This window comes from Erithacus rubecula, assembly GCF_903797595.1.
Source record: "Erithacus rubecula genome assembly, chromosome: 1".
Classification (NCBI taxonomy): Eukaryota; Metazoa; Chordata; class Aves; order Passeriformes; family Muscicapidae; genus Erithacus; species Erithacus rubecula.
The window spans coordinates 20444934-20466677 of NC_136658.1; the positions used below are offsets into that span (position 1 = coordinate 20444934).

The 21744-nt window shown below is 51.7% G+C and overlaps 1 protein-coding gene across 5 annotated transcripts in view; it reads left to right on the plus strand.

The window, feature by feature from the left end:
- BOC (BOC cell adhesion associated, oncogene regulated) overlaps positions 1–21744 on the plus strand; it is a 59015-nt gene that overhangs the window by 23902 nt on the left and 13369 nt on the right. For all 5 annotated transcript variants that reach the window (XM_079321786.1, XM_079321785.1, XM_079321784.1 and 2 more), the window contains exons 2-5: positions 7012–7173; positions 7544–7822; positions 20758–20904; positions 21204–21347. In XM_079321786.1, coding sequence (XP_079177912.1) covers positions 7089–7173; positions 7544–7822; positions 20758–20904; positions 21204–21347 — 655 coding nt within the window. In that variant the 5' untranslated portion in view covers positions 7012–7088. The remainder of the gene's footprint in view (positions 1–7011; positions 7174–7543; positions 7823–20757; positions 20905–21203; positions 21348–21744) is intronic.

A 21744-nucleotide genomic window follows, 5' to 3' on the forward strand; every position in this document is an offset into this window, starting at 1 on the left:
TTGCCCTCCACCTCTCCTTCGCCTCCTTAACCACCTCCACCCTCTGCCTTCCCCATTCCTGCTCCTGCCCCATCGGCTGGCCAGCCCTTCGGGGAGCCCCCAGCCTCTCCAGATTAGAGCTCTCCAGGGACTTCGTCCTTTTGTAAGGAAAAAAGAAGGAGGAAAAAAAAAAAAAACAGAAAAAAAAAAAGGGAGGGGGAGAAGGAGGGGAGGAAAAAAATTTATTAAAAAAAAAAAAAAAGAGAGAGAGAGAAAAGAAAGAGGGGGAACAGAAGAATGAAAACAGACCCAAGGGGCAATAGTCCCTCGAGCCATTTCACTGCATTACAATGAATATGGACTCTATTAAGCTCCGTTCTGCCTGTTAGTGTTTCCCAGGGCAACACAGCTCCCATATGGCAAGCATGCAGCAGATTAGGGTAGGCCTCCGGGCTTCATTGAGGGCCCGAGGCTTGACTGGCAGTTGAACCCCATCCTTCCCCCCCCTCCTCACACTTGACACTGCCTGTGTTTATCTAAAGCAAAAAGGGCCCGGGTGGGAGAAGGGGGCATTTGGGGGGTTATTGTCCCGGGCAATGGGAGAGGGCAGGGAGAGGGGTGGGGGGTGATGAGGGAGGGAGGTGAGATGGAGGAGAAAGGGGGTGGGGGGGTGCAGCCCCTCATACATATTCAGGAGGGGTCTTGAATGGGCAGAGGAGAAATAAAGCAGATGGAATTCATGTTAAAGAACAGCCACAATCGCCCTCCAAAAACAAGGAGAGAAAAGCGGGCAGCCTTAAAGGAGCGTAGGGAGCAGCGTTTATCCAATTAGCAGGGTTGTCAAATTGAATTTACTCAGAATGGAGGGGGAAGCCGGGGGGTGGGGGGGGGGTTGGAAGGAGGGAAATTAAGTGTCTAGGGCATGGGGGGAGCATGATATTGAAGAAAGGACGTGGGTTTTCTTTTTTTCTTATTCTTTAGCCTTGCCTTTCCAAGGACTGGAGCTGCTTTCAGGGCACGCCAAGGGGCAGCAAAAGCCAGTGTGCGTACTCTGTGCTTTAGCACAGGGCTCCTCTCCTGGTAACTGTGAAAAAAAGGACGTGTATCCTGTGGGGCAAGACCATCCTTGCATCCATGGCCTGCCTGCACTGGAGCTATCCCCTCTAGGGACAGCATGGCAGGTCCAAGCACCCTGGGACCACTGTGCCAGGCAGCGCCCGGGGTAAGCCATGCTCGCGGCGGTGCCACCGCCATGGTGACACTGGGGAGCCCATAGCAGGTGTGAGGGTGGCATTTCATTCTTCAAGTGGCCTCACGCTTGCTGGCTGACCGAAATGTCAACGTGAAAGGCTTTGCTGGGTCTCAGCAAAGGCAGCCTGATCAATGCCAGCTGGAAAGTGGCACTCAGTTCAGAGGAGCTGTTGGATGGAGAGGTGCCAGAAGCTGCAGGCATTGGGTCCTCAGGGATATGAGCAAAAGTCAGATAGGCTATGAGAAGGCTTTGCATCCTGTTGCTAATTCAAAGCCAGCATGCCCAGTCCTCTCCCTGGTGATGCTGCAGGCTGTTGTGGAAAGGAACTGCTCAGGGAAATAGTTTCATCTTGAGGAAGACAAAAACATTACAAAGATGTTTGCATGTTTGATTTGTTGCTGGTTTGGTTTGCGTGAGCAGTTCTGTTCAAGGAAAAGAGATGTTTTACCTGTGAGCTTAGTTTATTTTTTAAAGAGGTGTCTGTTGCTCAGGACTTGCTTGAATTAAAACTATGGTTCATTTTTAGGGTCACCAGTTGCAGTTTTTAGGAAAACTCACTGATCTGTGGTGGTTGTGCCATGCTAGGTTTTATTCTGGCTGTTTTCCTTCTGAGCATGAATTTATCCCAGACTTTCCATGTTGTAGCTTTTTGAAGAACTCTTAGCTCACAGGCAGGCACTAAGAGGGTCTTTTTTCCTAATCACTTTTAAAAAGGAAGGAGGGAAGCCCCTCATACAGTTAGACAAGAGTTATGTTAAAAGAGCTCATGCACTCTGAAATCAGCAGCTCTCAGTACTGCAGAGGGAAAAACAGGCAAGCTTTTATCCCTGTTTCCACAAATACTGTGCTACCTCGACTTCAATCATGGTGATGTAACACTGGGTTCTACCCTTTCAGCCCTCTCCTGGTACCAGCTGCTTCCCATTTGGGATCCTGCCACTACCTATGGCACCTGCACACCCATCTCCATCAGCTGCTCTGCGGGAGGGAGAGTTCTGTCCCGCACCAACCTCTACTTTTCCCAAACCCCCTCAGAGAAAATGAGCATAACTTCACAGTGTGGAATTAATACTTTGAAATGGGGACGGTGATTGGGTAGAGGTTAATTTTGCCTTGTGGAATGTTACAGTTTAGTTTGATGGGTTGCAGAGAAGCAGTCAGGGACGCCCAGACTGCTGTCCATGCCCAGGAATCATGCAGGGACTTTGCAGCTGATCTGCTCAGGTATGTCACCTGGACAGTATTTTTGTGGCTAGAGGATTATACAGTTGTACAGGGGTATTTTTCAGAGGGGATGGAAAAGATTTGGGGTCCAAGAACAGCTTGCTTGGTGGGATGGAAGTTCTGGTCAGAGAGCTTTTGATTTCCAGCCCTGCCTGCCACTCCCCTACTGGATAACCTTGGGCCAGGTTGGCTTCCTCTTCTAGCCCTCACGTTGCTCAGTTTGTAAAACCTTCACTTTTTTATTTTTTTCAGTGGTTTTTGCTTTATGGGGGAAAAAAGTACTGTATTGTATTAAAAACTAATGATTACAAGTGAAATTGGCTCATAATACTATGTAAGACATTGCTTTTTCTGAAAAGCTGAGGTCTCAATGTATGAAACAGAGAGCTGGGAGTATCACTGTCCCTACTTGACCTGCTGGAAACAGAGAGCAGCTGCAGTGAATTCTCCAGAGTCACCCAGGGTGTTCCCAGCTGGTAGCCGGGCTGAAGTTGCTGCAGCCTTTCCCTCGGCACAGGGCAGTCCCTGCCCCTTCCCACCGTTCATCCCTTGCAGGAAGAAGTTCCCAAGGTCCGCGTGCCCGACACAGCCCCGAGCACAGCCGTGGCTGGCTCTGCAGCTCCTGGTGCCGTGCATCCCCGCAGCTGCTGGTGGGGCTGGGATGGAGCTGGGACACAGGCTGGTTCCTATTTGAGAGCCTTGTAAATTACAGACAGTGTGGCACTAACAAGGGCTGCCTTGACTGGCCCTTGTTAAGCAGGAGGGGGCTTGGGGCTGTGAGCTGCATTTCCTCAGTAAAACCTTCAGTTTCTAATCAGTAAACACCTCTCCTGCGGCCTGTGCTTAATTCAAATCCCTTTTTCCTTTCGAGCTTTGTCACCCCCCGCGCAGGCGCGGGTCTTTATTCCCTTTTATATTTTCACCTCTGGTTCTCTTTCTCGCTCTGCTGCCTGTGCAATGCCCTCCATCACAGCTGGGGCTGCAGGCAGGGGCCTTGCTGGGCTTAGGTGTGCGGTGGGAAGCCCAGCCGACAGATTTTACACCCCTGCCACCCCTCCTTAACTGATTAGGCTCTCGTTAATTTTGTTCTCTTAATGGGCCCTCTTTTGATTTAGTGGGCTGTCTGAAAGGGACTTAGAGCTCCACCGACAGGAAATTGTTATTTTAACCTGTCAGGAAAGAATTTAAAATAAATAAACAATTTTTATTTTTTTTTCCCTCCCTCTGAAAGCTCTTTAAATTACTTTAACTCTTTCTTTTCCTGGCTAGCAATTAAGCAGGAGCTGTCAAGGCTGGTATTGGTGGTGACTGCAGAAGTGTTGGCAAGCAGGGGCACCTCACAAGGTACCTGCCTTGGGAGTGGAGGCAACAGAGCAGGACCCTGTCATGCAGCAGCCCTGCAGCCCCTGGTGCAGCCCCGCCTGGGACCACCACCTCTGGAAAGTCAGCTGGAGTGTCTGGGGTCTCCCCCACTCCCCACCTCTGCCTCCTCTCCCACTGCAGTCCACTCTGGTGCTGCTGGCAGGGACACGAGGCAGATCGAAAAGCTGCCTGGTTAATCAAGTTCCTTGCTTTGCACTATTGCAGGCTGCTTAAGGGCAGCATTTTCAAAAGAGGTCAGCTCCCATTTAGGCATCGAAATAAGTTGGTTGCCTATTCAGGAGAGCTCAGCATGTCAAGAACTGAATGCTTTTGAAAATCTGGCTTCAATTGTGGAAGCTGAGAATTTCAAAATCTGGCCCTGGATCCTAATAGTTCTTTTGGAATTGATGTTTTCATTCATTTTTCTCATTATTTTCATGCTGGCCATTTACTTTTTGTACTTCACTCAGCTGTGAAAGAAATGGCCACATGTCCCTATTTAGAGCTCGTACTCTTGCCTGGAGGTTTGGGGAGGTACCATACATACACTTGTTGCAACACACCTTCTCTCCTCATTCTTCTCTCAACACTGTTCAATCTGCCCAGTGCTGCAGCCAAATTTTCTGAGCTTTTTTTCTCCCCACCTATTGCTCTTCATCTTTTCACAGACCTGGGGCAGCCAGTTCAGTCATCGATGTGCCTGGGTGGTCCTAACTCACTCAGGGTCTCATGCACGGTTCTGTGCCTTTGGCTTTGCCCTTCTGGCCAGAGACTCTGTGCAATGCAGAGCTGCAGGGAGGTCTGGTTGGGAACGTCTTTGCCTACTCCTTCCCTCAGTCTGGGCTCCAGGGAGCAACTCCTTTTCGTCCAACATTTTTCCATCCTGCTGCAAAACTCATCCAGATAGGGGGAATGAGTCAACTTTGCTCTGTAGGCTTCCAGCACTGATGAACCAGACAGTAAGTCCTATCCCAAAATGTTTCTTCTACATCAGTGAAAGGCTTTCTATCTCCAGTAAACCTTAGGGTGTGAGGTGTTTTTAAGCCTGAACTACCTCAAAGTCTTTTCCAGATGTGTGTAATTAGTGGGACCTTAACTTGTGCATCAGCAGTGGTGTCAACACTGCGTGTTCTGGTGTGAACAGACCCAGGGCACTTTCAGAGCCATCATTAATGGTGACTTGCCATGGTGGCTGTGGCATAAGGGAGGGTGCTTTGGTGGCTGTCTTACATGGAGAAATAATCTTGAGCACCTTGAGATGAGTCTCCAAATCAATCACTGAAGTATCTTGTACAACACTTTGTGCTGGTTCGTGGGGAAATTTTGAGTCTCTCTCTTCTCAGGTGAGGAGAGTGAATACCAAGAAGGATGAGGTGTGTAGAAGTTTCTGCCTTGTCTCTTTGGTACTGGAGGTTACCCACAAGGATTTTTACGTGTAATGGGGCTGTAGCCTCCAGTAACTGGAATATGGCCTAACTGTTCTCTCTGGCTGCCTTCAGGATATGCCCAATGTCTGAGCTCTGTCCATGCTCCTGGATGCCTGGAAGCAACATTGGGTCATGCCAAGCTTGATTTAATTTACTCTGCCTCTCATCAAGGCTTGTCATCTTGGCCTCACAGCCACTCTACCATGACTGTTTAACTCCTGGAAAGAGCTGCCTTGTGTAGAGCCAGTGCACTGAACTCATACTGGCCTGCAAAGAGCCATGTTAAGATGTTGTTTGTGCCCTTTCCAAAACTAGCAGCATATCTTTTTGCACAGTGTTCCTTCCTTTTGAAATTACCAGCTCAGAAGACGGTTTTCTTCTCTCTTCTGAACTTTACATTAATGTCTCTTCCATGACTTCTTCAAGCAGGTCTCTGGGATGGGAGGAGAAGGGGAGAGCTTGTGAGGCTGTCAGAGGAATAGCCCAATTTGCACAGAGGCCTTTTGCACCTTTGCTGTCACCAAAAGCCAAGCAAAGGCCTTTCAGAGTAGCTTGATGCATTTCCCCAAATTCTGTGATCTCCTTGCTAGCAGTAATCAGCCTTGCCTTGAACAACTCACCAAGCATCTCAGGGGCAGTATGTGTCAGTCCTTACTTCAGGAGTTAGGAAGTTTAATTTTGGAGGTTATGCTTGAAGGGACTTCTGCTCTCTTTTTGGCTAAGATGGGTATGCTCACATGCTCAAGCAGTGACGGTGGTGGAAGTAGGAAATAACCACCCTGCAGAGTCTGGTGCTCCTGAGGATGGTGATTGTGGCTAATGAGCCAATTGCTGCAGGGGGAGCAGGCAGCATAACTGCTGCTTGGGCTGGCTGCCTGGCTGCTTTGGATTTGGACTTGGGCTTCTTCCCTGTAGACATGCCACAGGAGCAATTCTGCAGTGCCTTAAGACTTGCAGGTCATCTTGGTGTTGCAGCTGAAAGGAGCTCAAAATCATATTACAATGCCAGTAGAGGGAAATCTCCTCTTGCTTTCAGTCTGTTGCCTTTGATTAAAGATGAATTCAGTCTGACATCTGAGGTGTCTCTTGGTACAGCTATTGAGGTCTTTTATCCCCCTGACCTGGCTTGTCTGCTTTAGTGTTTCTTCATGAGTCTCCAAAGCAGCTGCTGCAGTGTGCAGCTCTTCACAGCAACCTGGGTTGTGACAGGTGGCCTTACATTTCTAGTTTTTTGGGGCTAGTTGATGCTTTCAAGTATGAACCTGGTGGTTTGTGTAGACTTAAATAGGTGCTGTGTTTCAGGCAGAGCAGTTAATCTGAATTATTTTCCTAGGTTGAGTCTCTTAGTTAGAATGGACTTGTACTGCTCATTTGCTTTAGTGTTCAAAATAGAATATATTTTAGACATAGCCAAGAAGTGGCAGCATCATTCAGTGGATATCTTCAGTGACACTTTGCTGGAAATGTTTGTGTTTTGCTCCTGAAAATTGCCTGGTGTGCATCACTGTCATTCGCTGTATGAAATGGGGGAGTGTGTGTCTGTTGTGTGCATGTGTGCTTGAGGATGGGATTTCTTGTGAGACTCCCAACTGTGCCTGGGGGAGGGGCTGGAGAAGAGAAATGCTTGCATCAGCATCTGTAGTCTCCTCAGGCCACTGGCTTGGTGAATTTGTGGCAGTTTAGGGATGTTGGTAGAGACACCAGGCAGGGCTGGAAAGCAAAAGGAAACCTGAGGGTTTCATCCATTGTGTCTCTTGTCATCCACAGGAATCCACAGATCCACTGCATCCCCTGAGGCAGCTTATGGGACCGTTCCCTGGGCGCCCCAGGTCACACCGCATGGGATGGCAATGACACGTGGAAGGAAGAGACCCATGTCCCCCATCCCTTGCCTCGTGCTTGCAGCTGCCAGCTGTTTTGCCAGACTGAGTGAGTGTCTTTACTTCCCCATTCTGGTTTGCCATGATGTTGTTTAGCATAACCATGCCTCAAGGACAAAGAGGTTTCCTCTCTCTGCTGTTCCCTGAGTAGCCTTGACCAAAGGTCTAGGTTCAAACCCTCCTCCAGCAGGGAGAGATACAGTTGGAGTGGAACATTTCTCTCAGGCAATGCCAAGAGGAAATGGGGCTGGTGTACATCTCTAAAAATTAGTGTTGGTGTGTGAGGAGTCAGGGGGATGGTGCAACACGAGGAGAGGCTGTGAGGAATGCAAAATGTACAGCACTGCAGCTTTTTCCTCTGTCCCTTCTATTGCTGAGTCTCACAGACCTTTCTTATCCCATATTTTCCCTCTCTGCAGGTGAATCTCTGCAGGTCACAGTGCAACCTGCTTCTATTGTCCAAAAACTTGGGGGCCCAGTCAGCCTGGGGTGTGTGGTGGACCCACCCCAAGTGAACGTGACCTGGAGACTGAACGGGAAGGAGCTGTCTGGATCAGACGAGGTGCTGGGTATCCGTGTGGAGCGAGGGAAACTCGTCATCACAGCTCTCAACAACCGCACCGTGGGCCGGTACCAGTGCATCGCCCGCGTGCCTGAGGGAGTCATTGCCAGTGTCCCTGCAGTGGTCACCTTAGCTAGTGAGTAGCTTTAGTTCTTCTCAGCCCCTGCTTTGCTTGGGCCGTCACTCACACATCTTGAGGGGCTCATCCATTCTTACTTGTTCATGCTGGCGTCAAGGGATGACTCCTTTGGCCTAGGCTCTTTTGTAGCATTTTTGATCATGGATTGGCTGACATGGTGTGGCCCAGTCTGACTCAAGCTGTCCTTCCTCAGCATGATAGGCTGCAGACCTGTCCTGCAGGGAGAAGTTTTTGCAAGACCAGGGAATACCTGAGCTCTGGGATTTGTGTGTGTGGTTGGTTTCCTGATAGTCAGGCTGCCTCCTCTGGTTCCTGACATACTGATGGAGTTTATAGATAGTACCTGCTGGTGCTGATTGCCCAGCTGCTGCTGTGGCTGCTGCAGGATTGCTGCCAGTACAGTCAGTGTGTGCTAAGTTTTACTGCCTTTCTGAGACACAATTCTGAGCAAGGGACTTTGCTTCTATCCCTGAGCTTACATGCTCCTCACTGCTGCCCTCTGGCATTGGGAGACGTGTGCCCAGAGGTGTCTTAGGTGGGCAGTTTATCTTACAAGCACCTGGTTTTGGCCAGATATTGTGCATATTGGCCAGAAAGTGTGCATCTGAGAGAGAGCAGTGGAGAGCCCCACCTTCTCAGAAATCCACAGTGTTCAGTGGAGCAAGTGTGTGCAGAGGAGGCTGCCATTGCCTTGCAGTGACAGTCCCTGAGCGTAGAAAGGGCTTCATCTTTCCCCGCAAAAGGGAGTTTGGGGCTAAGTCTTAAGAAAATGAAGAAATGAAGATGTTTGTGCAAAGTCGGGCCTGGCTTTGCTTTAGAGCCAAGAACTTGGCTTGTCACTGATACATTAATCAGGAGTGAAATGTTTAGGCCAGGCTGGGTGGGAGGAGGAGGAGGCCAGGGAAAGCAAGGAGAGAGTTGCTGAACTCTGAGGCAGGGTGGGAGGGGGTTGTCACGGGGCCGAATCTGTCGGGGGATTTGGCCTGAGCTCCATGCTGAGATTAAGTTTCGGAGAACACATTCCAGAGCAGAAAGGGGGCTGTGTGTGCTGGTGGCCTGATAGAGAGAAGGAGAGGAGGGGAGAGGTGGATGGGATTACCAAGGGCATGGTTTGCATTTAGGAGAGTAGGGTGTGCACAGTTCCTCAGCCTGACCAGCTGCTGCTTAGCTGATCCCCTTTTCTTTTTTCACTCACACCCCAGCCCACCACCAGCAGCTCTTATCTCCTGGGAAGAGTATGTCTGATCTATCTGACTGCTTTACTCTAGCATCAGTGGTGGATGAGAGACAGGTCCTGAAGCACCAGAAGGCTCCACTATGTCCTTCAGGACACTGAGTAGCACATTAGCCTCTCCAGGAGCCAAATCACCTTTGCCAAATGGATTGCAACTGGGGATGTGTGTGCAAAAGAGAAGGGCTTGGCCATTGCTGTGGCCCCTGTCGTGGCAAATGCTTTTCTTAGAGGAAGTCAGGAGCACCATTCAATGGAGCTCACAAAACTGAAGCCAGAGCTTGGATGATAATGGAGCTCACAAAACTGAAGCCAGAGCTTGGATGATCAAGCAGCTAATCCATTTTGGAAAACTGCTGTGCTGTGTGTGCTGTGCTGTGCTGTGCTATGCTGTGTGTGATGTGTGTGCTGTGCTGTGCTGTGTGTGATGTGTGTGCTGTGCTGTGTTTGCTGTGCTGTGTGTGCTGTGTGTGCTCTGCTGTGTGTGCTGTGTGTGCTGTGTGTGCTGTGCTGTGTTTGCTGTGTGTGCTGTGCTGTGCGTGCTGTGTGTGCTGTGCTGTGCTGTGCGTGCTGTGCTGTGTGTGCTGTGCTGTGTTTGCTGTGTGTGCTGTGCTGTGTGTGCTGTGTGTGCTGTGCTGTGTGTGCTGTGTGTGCTGTGCTGTGCTGTGCGTGCTGTGCTGTGTGTGCTGTGCTGTGTGTGCTGTGTGCTGTGTGTGCTGTGCCTGCTGTGCTGTGCTGTGCTGTACTGTGTGTGCTGTGTGTGCTGTGTGTGATGTGTGTGCTGTGTGTGCTGTGCTGTGTTTGCTGTGTGTGCTGTGCGTGCTGTGCTGTGTGTGCTGTGCTGTGTGTGCTGTGTGTGCTGTGTGATGTGTGTGCTGTGTGTGCTGTGCTGTGTGTGCTGTGCTGTGTGTGCTGTGTGTGCTGTGCCTGCTGTGTGTGCTGTGTGTGCTGTACGTGCTGTGTGTGCTGTGCTGTGTGTGCTGTGCTGTGTGTGCTGTGTGTGATGTGTGTGCTGTGTGTGATGTGTGTGCTGTGTGTACTGTGCTGTGTGTGCTGTGCTGTGTGCTGTGTGTGCTGTGTGTGATGTGTGTGCTGTGTGTGCTGTGCTGTGTTTGCTGTGTGTGCTGTGCTGTGTGTGCTGTGTGTGCTGTGCTGTGTGTGCTGTGTGTGATGTGTGTGCTGTGTGTGCTGTGCTGTGTTTGCTGTGTGTGCTGTGCGTGCTGTGTGTGCTGTGTGTGCTGTGCTGTGTGTGCTGTGCTGTGTGTGCTGTGCCTGCTGTGTGTGCTGTGTGTGATGTGTGTGCTGTGCTGTGTGTGCTGTGCTGTGTGTGCTGTGCTGTGTGTGCTGTGTGTGCTGTGTGATGTGTGTGCTGTGTGTGCTGTGCTGTGTGTGCTGTGCCTGCTGTGTGTGCTGTGTGTGCTGTACGTGCTGTGTGTGCTGTGCTGTGTGTGCTGTGCTGTGTGTGCTGTGTGTGATGTGTGTGCTGTGTGTGATGTGTGTGCTGTGTGTACTGTGCTGTGTGTGCTGTGCTGTGTGCTGTGTGTGCTGTGTGTGATGTGTGTGCTGTGTGTGCTGTGCTGTGTTTGCTGTGTGTGCTGTGCTGTGTGTGCTGTGTGTGCTGTGCTGTGTGTGCTGTGTGTGATGTGTGTGCTGTGTGTGCTGTGCTGTGTTTGCTGTGTGTGCTGTGCGTGCTGTGTGTGCTGTGTGTGCTGTGCTGTGTGTGCTGTGCTGTGTGTGCTGTGCTGTGTGTGCTGTGTGTGCTGTGTGATGTGTGTGCTGTGTGTGCTGTGCTGTGTTTGCTGTGTGTGCTGTGCTGTGTGTGCTGTGTGTGCTGTGTTTGCTGTGTGTGCTGTGCTGTGTGTGCTGTGCGTGCTGTGTGCGCTGTGTGTGCTGTGCTGTGCTGTGTGTGCTGTGCCTGCTGTGTGTGCTGTGTGTGATGTGTGTGCTGTGCTGTGTGTGCTGTGTGTGCTGTGCTGTGTGTGCTGTGCTGTGTGTGCTGTGTGTGCTGTGTGTGCTGTGTGTGCTGTGCTGTGTGTGCTGTGTGTGCTGTGCGTGCTGTGTGCGCTGTGTGTGCTGTGCTGTGTGTGCTGTGTGTGATGTGCTGTGTGTGCTGTGTGTGCTGTGTGTGCTGTGCTGTGTGTGCTGTGCTGTGCTGTGTGTGCTGTGCTGTGTGTGGTGTGCTGTGTGTGCTGTGCGTGCTGTGTGCGCTGTGTGTGCTGTGCTGTGTGTGCTGTGTGTGATGTGCTGTGTGTGCTGTGTGTGCTGTGTGTGCTGTGTGTGCTGTGCTGTGCTGTGTGTGCTGTGCTGTGTGTGCTGTGCTGTGTGTGCTGTGTGTGCTGTGTGTGCTGTGTGTGCTGTGTGTGATGTGCTGTGTGTGCTGTGTGTGCTGTGTGTGCTGTGCTGTGTGTGCTGTGTGTGCTGTGTGTGCTGTGCTGTGTTTGCTGTGTGTGCTGTGCTGTGTGTGCTGTGCTGTGTGTGCTGTGTGTGCTGTGTGTGCTGTGTGTGCTGTGCTGCATGGGTCCCTCATCCTCAGGGGTAGCTGGGGATGGCAGAGGCTGTATCCCACACACCTGGATAGCCTCGGGTGACAGACAACACCCAGCTGGGGAAGATTTAGCAGTCAGTGAGTGAAGAGAGAGATAGGGCATCCCAGTAAAGATGTCGGACTGAAGGCGTGGGAGGAAAAACCTGGAGGGGTTCAAATAACCAGTCTCATGTTTGTGAGCTTGAGGCTACTTGCAAGAGTGGCATTGCAGTGGTCTGAAGGAACAGGGAGCACTACTTGGTGGTGGGACAGAGTTTGAAAGCTGTGGTGGCAGGTGTGCCCCAGGCTCTCTCTGCTGCTCCAGACCTCCTGTACAGGACCTTGCTCAGAGCTGATTCAGTGGCAGCCAAGGTGAGAGGAAAGCCCCTGGCAGGTCAGCATTGCAGTTGATACATCTCCTCCAGATAACCTTCAGGACTGAAAGAAAACTCTCTTCATTCCATCCAAAAATTATTTGGGGGTGGCAGGGGGAAACTGAAACTGGAATGTGTGAATGAAAGCAGCAGGGGGAAGGAGGACGATGGAAACATTTTCAAGGCTTAGGTTTACTTTGGAAGAGGACCTGGAGTCATTGGAAAAGTGACTTGCTAAGTTTTGAGGAGTGTAGGTAACATTGTCTGGCCAACTTTTAGGCTATTTCCCCTCCTTTCTTTCATCCTTCTTTGAAGGAGGCACTCTGGAGTGCACCAGGTTCTGTGTGCCTGGTCCCCCGGGGTCTGCTGTGCTTTTCTGACAGTCAGCAAGCAGATAACCATCTCTGCAGTGCTGGCAGCCATGCCTGATACCTCCTTCTCTCATCTGCAGCACAGGGAGCTTGGATGATCAAGCAGCTAATCCATTTTGGAAAACTGCTGTGCTGTGTGTGCTGTGCTGTGCTGTGCTATGCTGTGTGTGATGTGTGTGCTGTGCTGTGCTGTGTGTGATGTGTGTGCTGTGCTGTGTTTGCTGTGCTGTGTGTGCTGTGTGTGCTCTGCTGTGTGTGCTGTGTGTGCTGTGTGTGCTGTGCTGTGTTTGCTGTGTGTGCTGTGCTGTGCGTGCTGTGTGTGCTGTGCTGTGCTGTGCGTGCTGTGCTGTGTGTGCTGTGCTGTGTTTGCTGTGTGTGCTGTGCTGTGTGTGCTGTGTGTGCTGTGCTGTGTGTGCTGTGTGTGCTGTGCTGTGCTGTGCGTGCTGTGCTGTGTGTGCTGTGCTGTGTGTGCTGTGTGCTGTGTGTGCTGTGCCTGCTGTGCTGTGCTGTGCTGTACTGTGTGTGCTGTGTGTGCTGTGTGTGATGTGTGTGCTGTGTGTGCTGTGCTGTGTTTGCTGTGTGTGCTGTGCGTGCTGTGCTGTGTGTGCTGTGCTGTGTGTGCTGTGTGTGCTGTGTGATGTGTGTGCTGTGTGTGCTGTGCTGTGTGTGCTGTGCTGTGTGTGCTGTGTGTGCTGTGCCTGCTGTGTGTGCTGTGTGTGCTGTACGTGCTGTGTGTGCTGTGCTGTGTGTGCTGTGCTGTGTGTGCTGTGTGTGATGTGTGTGCTGTGTGTGATGTGTGTGCTGTGTGTACTGTGCTGTGTGTGCTGTGCTGTGTGCTGTGTGTGCTGTGTGTGATGTGTGTGCTGTGTGTGCTGTGCTGTGTTTGCTGTGTGTGCTGTGCTGTGTGTGCTGTGTGTGCTGTGCTGTGTGTGCTGTGTGTGCTGTGTGTGCTGTGTGTGCTGTGCTGTGTGTGCTGTGCTGTGTGTGCTGTGTGTGCTGTGCTGTGTGTGCTGTGCTGTGTGTGCTGTGCCTGCTGTGTGTGCTGTGTGTGATGTGTGTGCTGTGCTGTGTGTGCTGTGCTGTGTGTGCTGTGCTGTGTGTGCTGTGTGTGCTGTGTGATGTGTGTGCTGTGTGTGCTGTGCTGTGTGTGCTGTGCCTGCTGTGTGTGCTGTGTGTGCTGTACGTGCTGTGTGTGCTGTGCTGTGTGTGCTGTGCTGTGTGTGCTGTGTGTGATGTGTGTGCTGTGTGTGATGTGTGTGCTGTGTGTACTGTGCTGTGTGTGCTGTGCTGTGTGTGCTGTGTGTGCTGTGTGTGATGTGTGTGCTGTGTGTGCTGTGCTGTGTTTGCTGTGTGTGCTGTGCTGTGTGTGCTGTGTGTGCTGTGCTGTGTGTGCTGTGTGTGATGTGTGTGCTGTGTGTGCTGTGCTGTGTTTGCTGTGTGTGCTGTGCGTGCTGTGTGTGCTGTGTGTGCTGTGCTGTGTGTGCTGTGCTGTGTGTGCTGTGCCTGCTGTGTGTGCTGTGTGTGATGTGTGTGCTGTGCTGTGTGTGCTGTGCTGTGTGTGCTGTGCTGTGTGTGCTGTGTGTGCTGTGTGATGTGTGTGCTGTGCCTGCTGTGTGTGCTGTGCTGTGTTTGCTGTGTGTGCTGTGCTGTGTGTGCTGTGTGTGCTGTGTTTGCTGTGTGTGCTGTGCTGTGTGTGCTGTGCGTGCTGTGTGCGCTGTGTGTGCTGTGCTGTGCTGTGTGTGCTGTGCCTGCTGTGTGTGCTGTGTGTGATGTGTGTGCTGTGCTGTGTGTGCTGTGTGTGCTGTGCTGTGTGTGCTGTGCTGTGTGTGCTGTGTGTGCTGTGTGTGCTGTGTGTGCTGTGCTGTGTGTGCTGTGTGTGCTGTGCGTGCTGTGTGCGCTGTGTGTGCTGTGCTGTGTGTGCTGTGTGTGATGTGCTGTGTGTGCTGTGTGTGCTGTGTGTGCTGTGCTGTGTGTGCTGTGCTGTGCTGTGTGTGCTGTGCTGTGTGTGGTGTGCTGTGTGTGCTGTGCGTGCTGTGTGCGCTGTGTGTGCTGTGCTGTGTGTGCTGTGTGTGATGTGCTGTGTGTGCTGTGTGTGCTGTGTGTGCTGTGCTGTGTGTGCTGTGCTGTGCTGTGTGTGCTGTGCTGTGTGTGCTGTGCTGTGTGTGCTGTGTGTGCTGTGTGTGCTGTGTGTGCTGTGTGTGATGTGCTGTGTGTGCTGTGTGTGCTGTGTGTGCTGTGCTGTGTGTGCTGTGTGTGCTGTGTGTGCTGTGCTGTGTTTGCTGTGTGTGCTGTGCTGTGCGTGCTGTGCTGTGTGTGCTGTGTGTGCTGTGTGTGCTGTGTGTGCTGTGCTGCATGGGTCCCTCATCCTCAGGGGTAGCTGGGGATGGCAGAGGCTGTATCCCACACACCTGGATAGCCTCGGGTGACAGACAACACCCAGCTGGGGAAGATTTAGCAGTCAGTGAGTGAAGAGAGAGATAGGGCATCCCAGTAAAGATGTCGGACTGAAGGCGTGGGAGGAAAACCTGGAGGGGTTCAAATAACCAGTCTCATGTTTGTGAGCTTGAGGCTACTTGCAAGAGTGGCATTGCAGTGGTCTGAAGGAACAGGGAGCACTACTTGGTGGTGGGACAGAGTTTGAAAGCTGTGGTGGCAGGTGTGCCCCAGGCTCTCTCTGCTGCTCCAGACCTCCTGTACAGGACCTTGCTCAGAGCTGATTCAGTGGCAGCCAAGGTGAGAGGAAAGCCCCTGGCAGGTCAGCATTGCAGTTGATACATCTCCTCCAGATAACCTTCAGGACTGAAAGAAAACTCTCTTCATTCCATCCAAAAATTATTTGGGGGTGGCAGGGGGAAACTGAAACTGGAATGTGTGAATGAAAGCAGCAGGGGGAAGGAGGACGATGGAAACATTTTCAAGGCTTAGGTTTACTTTGGAAGAGGACCTGGAGTCATTGGAAAAGTGACTTGCTAAGTTTTGAGGAGTGTAGGTAACATTGTCTGGCCAACTTTTAGGCTATTTCCCCTCCTTTCTTTCATCCTTCTTTGAAGGAGGCACTCTGGAGTGCACCAGGTTCTGTGTGCCTGGTCCCCCGGGGTCTGCTGTGCTTTTCTGACAGTCAGCAAGCAGATAACCATCTCTGCAGTGCTGGCAGCCATGCCTGATACCTCCTTCTCTCATCTGCAGCACAGGGAGGCCGAGGCCATCTCTCTTCCCCCCGTCCCAGAGAGCTGTTTCAAACTTGCATTTAATTTCTTCAGCAGAGATAAAATAGCTGTTGTATATCCAAGAGGTGGAGGGAGGAGGGATTTGCAGAAGGGAAAGATTTCTTAAAGTGGCAAAGAGAGCAGCACTTCCACCATTACTTGGGCACCTTTGAGTCCAGTTAGAGCTGAGCTGGTGCTCCACCCAACCTTGGCAGCCCATGGCAAATCAGTGCAAGTCACTGCAGGTCACACCTCCTGACCACTGCTCGCCTGGCTGTGGTGTACAAGATCAGCCCTGCAGGCCCCAGGGCAGCACTGCAGTCTGGGATGGCTTGTATGGATAAAACAGGAGTATTCCTGGTTTTCCAAGCCAGGCTTTAAGCCTTTACATGAATGACAGCTGTAAAGAAGAGAGAACTATTTTCTGTGCCTGATTCTAGGTAGCAGAGTTGCCATCCTGACAGAAAGCCCTGCCCCAGCCCCTCTCCTGGATAGAGGTGCTGTATGTAAAAGGCACGACTGGGGTCTGGTGGGGCCAAGTAGTTCCATCAGGGACTTGTACATGGTGCTGAGGGCTGGTTCTGTAACAGCCAGAGGCTTGTAAGGTCAGGAGCTCACAGGAGCAGCTGAAGTGCAGGGCTGGAGCAAAGCTGATGAGCAGAGGTAGCGAGAGCTGTGTAATTCTCAGCACTGTATGCATAGAAAATCAGGGTAGCAAACACAGTGGCAAGCCTGACCTGGATAGATACGGCATTTGAAAACAAAACAAAAAGAAAAATAGATGAGGGGTACAGCAAAGAAACTGTGCCTGTTCCAGTGTCCCTGTGGGCTGTAGGATTCCAGTGTGCAGGGTTGTGGGATTGCAGGTCCCTGTGTGTGGGAGTGCTGTGGGCAGGGAGGCTCGTTGCCTGTTCCCTCCGTCAGTGCCATGGCTGAGGTCAGTGCTCGGCCTCGTGGCAGCACGTGTGGGCAGCTGGGCCTCAGCGCGCGCTGCTCGCAGGCAGTGACCCTGCACGGGGTCAGGCTGGCATCCCCCAGGAATCTGCAGCTGCTTGCTGAAGACAGCCCCATTCATTTGCCTTCACCCGGGCCTCACTGATACTCCCCAGAGGCAATGGCAAGAGGGAGGGAGGGAAGGAAGGAAGGGGATGGCTGCCTGTTGGAAAAGCATTTGCAGAGCAGGCACGGGGGCTCTGGCCTTGGGGGCAGAGGCAGTGTGAGGAGGGGAGAGAAGGAAAACACAGGTGGTGTTTTATGAGCCAGAAGAACTGTGGCAGGAGGGCTGTGAGACGGACCCAGGGCAGGGGAGATGTACTGGGGGGGTGTGAGTCTGTGGCACTGTGCCTGTCTCATCAGGATGAGAGGAATCTGGTGTCACTGGTAACAGCACCAGAGCCCAGGCTCCTGCGGTGCTGGCTGGGTGGGGAGTGAGAACCATAGCGCTATGCTGCTCTCACAGCTGAGGGGGGAATAGTGGAAGGTGCCTGCCCCCAGGCTGGAGGACCCCATTCCTGCCTATTCCCCTTCTCAGGCTCCCTCCCTTCCCTCTTTAACTCTTCCCTATGGCAGTGAGAGCTTTTACCTTGGGGCGGGGGAGGGCATAATTTTATTTACTTTATTTTATTTGAAGTTATTTATGGTCTCCCATTCATTTAATCGGCTCTGTCTCGCCTGCCTCGTTGCTTGGCCCTCAGCCCTGGGATTCAGCTGGTTTCCCTCCCCAGTGACAGCAGCACAGTTGGCTGCAGGGCTGACCCTCCCTGCACCCCGGCTCACCCCATCGCGCCTCGGAGCCGGCTGCAGATGGACACAAGCAATGGCCTTTGGTTGCACTCCCTTCTAAACAAAAAAAAAGGGTAAAAAAAAAAAGCCCTCTTATCCCAGCAAGGCTGGGATTGGCAGTGCTCAGTCTGTCTATCCACAGCACCTCCCAGACAATGGCTGGTAGATGAGGACTTGCTTCACTGTGGTCAGGCGTGTCTTTTAAGGACAAGAACATGGGTTGGCACGCTGGGTACTGCCATATGAGAAGGAAAACCCAGCCAGTGAGAGGGGATGTGGTTTCTCCCAGCTGCAGTGGTTGTTAGACTCTGGTGCAAATTGCATGTTAGATGTTGGACCTGGCTGCTGCTGGCTGGGCAGCTGAAGGGGCAAGTGCTGCATATTCCTCTGGCATGGATACTGTCCTCCACCCCTCCCTGCTGGGGAGACATGCATGGTCCCCCCACAGCTCAGGGGCAGCTTGTTTGAACCCCCCAGGATGAAGCTGGCTGTCCCAGCTTGGCTCTGTGCCCTCTGTTTAGCTGTGCTGGGGCCAAATGCAACAGGATGTGTGTGGGGGAGCTTGTTCCATGCACAGAGGGGGACAGGGGTGACCCTGACCACCCTTCACCAGCTCTGGCTGACCTATTGGTGCTGAAGGATGGCCCTACATGCCCATTCCAGTGGCGAGCGGGGCAGTTGAGATTGCCCGTGGCCAAAATCCACTGGCAAATAAACCAGTCTTGTTCTCTGCGGGGAAGCAGGAATTTAGGAGAGTAGTTTGGCAGGAAGCTTGTGCACTTGGCATATGAGAAAGTAGTTTGTCCCAGTTCTGCTATTTTTCTCCTCTCCCCTGCCAGTTTCTCTCTGCTTCTCTAGAGGCACCTCATTCCGGCTTCCCCAGCCACCCCAGGATCCCTTTCCTTTGTTCTTTTCCCCTCTGTCCACAGTTTCACCCTTTGTCCCTCACTTTTGGGATGAGGGAAAGCCAAGAAGAGCTGCAGGTCCTGCTCCTTACTGTGGGGCTGCAACACCCACAGCTATGAGATGTGGGCTGAGCCACCATCTGGGGGGCTGCATGTGAGGGGTCCCCATGTCTGCCCAGCCCACAGTCATCCCAGGGGGTGCCCAGCACAGGGTCATAGTTTTCCATCTTCAAGATGGCTCTGCTATGCCAGGACCTTGGGTCTGTTCTTTTTCCAAATTCTTGGTCCCCTTCTTCTCTTCAGGGTGCGTGTGCACGTACACGTACACGTGTAAGTGTGTGTATGCCGATCCCTGCCAGCATTGCTGGAGCCTGTGCCTTGGCTCCAAAATCTTAATTTGGCTGTGATGAATCCAGACCACCAAGGCGCACATTAATTTTCCTGATGCTCGTTTATATTTTGTTGATCAGAGAAACATGCGCAATGTGGGCAGGCAGACACTGGGCTTTCGCCACTTCTCCACCTCTTTCCATTTCTGTGGCTCTCACTATTTTATTCCTTAATCAAATATAAAAAGCAAAGAGGAGAAAATATCCATCATCCTTCCCCTCCTCGGTGGTAACTTTCATTGGAGGAGGAGTGTGAAGCGCTGCCAGCTTTTCACAAGTTAAGAGTTAATTTTCATCTGGCTTTAATATCCAATGGAAACATGGCTCCCCTCCTCAGCTTGTCTTTAAGGATTAATCGCATTTCTGAAGTTCACTCGTATTCCTTCTTTTTATTTTTTTTCTTAATTGAACAATGCCAAGAAATTCCAGAAGTATTAAGCATGTTCACTGCAAATCATTTTTATGACATTGCAAAACCTCCCCTTTTCTTTTCAACCTCTTCCCCTTCCCTCAGATCTGGGCCCGGGACCGCTGGCTCTCCCGCCCGACAGCCCCTCTGCACCGCGCTCGGGGAGGCTTTCTCCATGCCTTGCCAAGAGAGCTGGTTTTTATTTAAACTCCATAAAGGATCTTGCTTTAATCAGAAACTCTGCTTGAGAAATTTCATGTCACTTTTCCATGACTGTGGGTGGGAGAAGCTTGGAGCCAGAGTTGTCTTTTGCTCTTGGGGTGGTGTTGCATTTCCCAGAGAACAAACCCCACATTTTTCTGCTGGCTGGGGCTGCCAAGGGAGGCTGCCCTGCCACCAGCCCTCCTGCTGCCCCCTGCTTCCCCAAACTGCCCAAGGTCCCGGTGCCACGTCTTGGGATGGGTTTCTAGGGGTGCAGGAACTGTCGACAGCACGTGGCCATGCCATGGCTGTAGATGCAGCACACTGCTTTAGAGTGGCATTTTGCAAAGGAAGTGTGGTCTCATCCAGATTTAGTGGCATTCCGTTCAGGAGATCTGTTAGCCATGGGTCCTGGGAAGAGGCAACAACCTGAGCCTTGATGTGACAGCATGACATGTCACCTGTGACAACCAATTGCAGGGTGTGCCATTTTCACTAGTGGTCACCTGAGCTGATGTAAAGTATTGTAAAAATGCACACGAAGGACTTTTTTCCTGGCACAAAATCTCCTCCATCATAGCACAGGCTGTTGGAGACAAACTTCAAGCTTGCAGTGCCTCAGCAAGATTTGCCATCATGACCAGAGAGAGTGGAAGCCAGTTTTCTCTCTGGAAAGTTTGGTGGGCCAGGTTGGCATGCTTGCTGCCCTGCCAGATCTGTGGGGTTTTGCTGCAGTCCTCTCCTCCTGCTTTAAAAAAAAAAAACAGGGAAAATAAAACAAAAAGTCATGTGCCCCTTCCTTGTAGTTCCTGTGCTTCCAGTCCTGCTGCCCACATCAGCTCAGCCAGGGTGGGAACTCCCATCACAGCCTGAGGGACAGAGGGATGTGGTGAGATGGGGTTTTCACAGTTGCTTTAGGGAAGGAGCAGCTGTACCATGTAGAGGAGGAGCTGGCTTTCCTTGCAAGTCCCTGTTCTTTTAACTGGATCTTGGGCACACGTGAAGCGTCGTGGTTAACCAACTTTCAGCTGCAAGATTTTTGATGGGAGCAAGAGTGCCCAGAGCAGAAACGCTGATTTCTCAGGTGTGGGAGGAGCTCGGGGGGCATCACACACTTCATCCCACCTGGATGAAGCAGGCTGGGCTCCCTGAGTTAAGACTACAAAGTCAGCTTTTCAGTAGCAGGACAGCAGCCATGTGTGAAATAGCAGGCAGCGGAAGGACCATTTTTGGCCACCCTTCAGTGCTGCAGTAAATTGGCTTATTTTTTACTCTCAGGCCAGGATTTTTCACACCCAGTTTCCCAGCCCTGGAGCAGGCGGTTTCTCCAGAAACTGTGTTTTAAGTTACTCATTTTGTAGGAAAAAGGAGGGGAAAAAAACAAACTGTGAAAGCAAGCCAGTTTCCCTAGCTGCTGGGGTCAGAGCAGTCCTCTGCCGGCACCACGATGAAGCAGCCCTGAGTCCATGGGAAGAGGATGAGCTGACACTGACATGTTTAGCCAGCCACTGAGATGCCTTGTCTTTGGTTCTCTTGGCAGATCTCAAAGATTTCAAGTTCGATGGCCAGCATGTGATCGAGGTGGATGAAGGGAACACAGCTGTGATCGCCTGCGACCTGCCCGAAAGTCACCCCAAGGCTCAGGTCCGCTACAGTGTGAAGCAGGAGTGGCTGGAGGCCTCCCGAGGTGAGTGCACAGGGGTTTGTCCCAGCAGATTCTGTCACAGAACCCTTGGTTTCATCCTTCCTTATCAGCAGTAGCTGTCTCTATCTGCTGCCTCCTTGTCCCTTTGCCACCTGTCTGAGCACAAGTCAGTTTAGGGTCTCTGGCATGGTCTCTCTGATGTCCATGCTGCCTAGGACATAATGTTTTTTTCTTTCCTCCTTGTCCACCTTTTCTTCAGAACACTGCATGTCTTCCAGGAGGCTGGACAGGAGCATATCTTGTGACCATGTGCCACTTTCTCTTCTCTTCTATCTCTACAGATAATTATCTTATTATGCCATCTGGGAACCTTCAGATCGTTAATGCCAGTCAGGAGGATGAGGGGACTTATAAATGTGCTGCCTACAACCCTGTGACACAGGAGGTGAAAACTTCAGTCTCCAGTGACAGGCTCCGTGTGAGACGTAAGCCATTCTCCCTTCACTGCACATCTCCAGCTCTGGGGGCACTGACCAGTGCTATAGCAGCTGGTTTTCTGTGTGAACCATTATCAGTTGCTGAGAAAACTCCTTTCCAGCAGCAGAAGGCCCCGAGGTCTGCTCCTGGAGGATGTGTATGCAGCCCTGGGTTTGCCATACTTCCTTAGGATTTGTTCTTGGTGGTGGATGGGCAAAGGCCCATAGCTCTTTGGCAAGGTGGCTTTGTTGTGTACACAAAACCCTTACAGAATGTTCCTCTTGTCCTGCATTGCCATCTGTCTGCCTCAGCACAGGAAAACAGTGTGCCCTACCACTATCCCTACCTACCCAGTGCACAGGGTGCTCTCCCACCAGCCGTCTTCCTTCCCACGCACCTCCTTCC